This window comes from Apteryx rowi, unplaced genomic scaffold (genome assembly GCF_003343035.1).
Source record: "Apteryx rowi isolate R43461 unplaced genomic scaffold, aptRow1 scaffold_447, whole genome shotgun sequence".
NCBI classification, from domain to species: Eukaryota; Metazoa; Chordata; class Aves; order Apterygiformes; family Apterygidae; genus Apteryx; species Apteryx rowi.
The window spans coordinates 432857-434500 of NW_020450702.1; the positions used below are offsets into that span (position 1 = coordinate 432857).

General features: G+C 47.2%; 1 protein-coding gene across 1 annotated transcript in view; it reads right to left on the reverse strand.

The window, feature by feature from the left end:
- Positions 1–1132: 1132 nt before the first annotated feature.
- The window catches only part of SIX3 (SIX homeobox 3), a 3705-nt gene continuing 3193 nt past the window's right edge, over positions 1133–1644 (reverse strand). Inside the window, exon 2 of the mRNA XM_026077073.1 lies at positions 1133–1571. Within this exon, the coding sequence (XP_025932858.1) occupies positions 1379–1571 (193 nt within the window). The 3' untranslated portion in view covers positions 1133–1378. The remainder of the gene's footprint in view (positions 1572–1644) is intronic.

Here is a 1644-nt window from a genome sequence, read left to right on the forward strand (position 1 = left end):
CGCTGCGCGCCCCGCGGGCCGGCCGCCTGCGCGGGGCAGGGCGCGGGGCGGCGCGCCCACAGAGAGGGCGCGCGTCTTCGTAGCGGACAAAAACACCAACATCGCGGAATAGATAAGAAAATGGAATACTGTATTTGATTTAGAAAGTTTGTACATATAGATAAACACGCAGTTAAGGAAACAATAGTTTAAGCGTCCTACGTGGAGTTTAAGAAGAGACCCCCCAAAGCTGCTATGAAATACTCAAAATAGCTTTTGCATAAGATAACTACAGTCGCACCCTAAGCTTTTTTTTTCTTTTTCTTTTTTTTTTCTATCGCTGAGGTCCCTTTTGAAAACCTAGCACGTCAGATCTTGACAGCTAAGTTTGTGCAAGGAACACCGAGTCAAGGAAAATAAAAAGGAGAGAGAGAGAAAGGGTGGGAGGGAGATAGACGGGGGGGAGAAAGAAAGAAAGAATAGAGCAAATATCATATACAAGCATTTCTACACATATATTACAAACTGGGAAAATGACCGCATCATTAAGATATACATAATTCATATAAAATTTTGAAATAAAAATAAAAATCTGTTACAGTCATAACTATTCTTTTTCCACATTTATAACCAGTACCCACACAGGCAGTGACAGAAGTGTAGAAAAAAAGGTGCTTACGAATAAAATGATTGTCTGCTGAACAAAAAAACAGAAAATTGCATCTTGGCTGGACCATCACTTGGACTTAAAAAAAAAAAACAGAGAGAAAGGGAGAGGGAGAGAGAGAGAGAGAGAGAGGACCAACAAAAAGGCGATAAACATTTGTTATTTCCCTCTTCAAGGAGTTCCTTTTTAAATTTTTTTTATTTTTGCTTTTTGTACAAATTCGATCGGAGTTTGTGTTTGTTTGTTTGCTTTCCTTTACTATAGAGAATATTTTTTCCCAGATACAAATTTAATCATCATCATCATGCAAGTGGGTGAAATGCGTCCATGGAAAAGCGCAAAGGAGAAATCGTGCTTGTCCTAAAAAGAATACAATTGTCACTTTTGCTTGGTTATTTTTCCTTTTTTTCCTTTTTATATATATAATAATTATTATTCCCCCCCCCTCCCCGCAACAGCACCAGCGTTTGTGACTGTTGAAGTTTTAGCTCCATCTCTTGGTGGTGGCGTTGGCTGCCGGTGGCGGTGGCGGATCCTCTGATCCCTGGCTGTTTGTTTGCTATTCTGGCTGGGTCGGGTTTGGCCTTTCCTTCCCTCCTCGCTGTGTGTGTGCGTGCGTGCGTGCGGGTGTCCTGATCCTAGGTTGCCTCGTTTTGTTCTGCTCGGGTCGGGGAGAGGGTGCTTGGCTGTCTGGGGCTGGACTTGTGTTTGTTTGTTTGTTTGTTTCCGATATCATACATCACATTCCGAGTCGCTGGAGGTTACCGAGAGGATGGAGGTGCCCGTCTCGGCTCTTTCTGTCAGGCTGGAGACGCTGGTGGTCGGGCTGGCCGCCGTGGACGGGGACTCGGCCGCGCCGTGCGCCGGGCAGCCGGGCTCGGCCAGGGCCCGCATGCCGCTCTGTCCTATCGCCTGGTGCTGGAGCCTGCAGCGCGCCGGGAGACAAAACACAGCACAGCCCCGCTGAGAGCGCCCGCCGCGCCGCGCCGCGCCGCGCC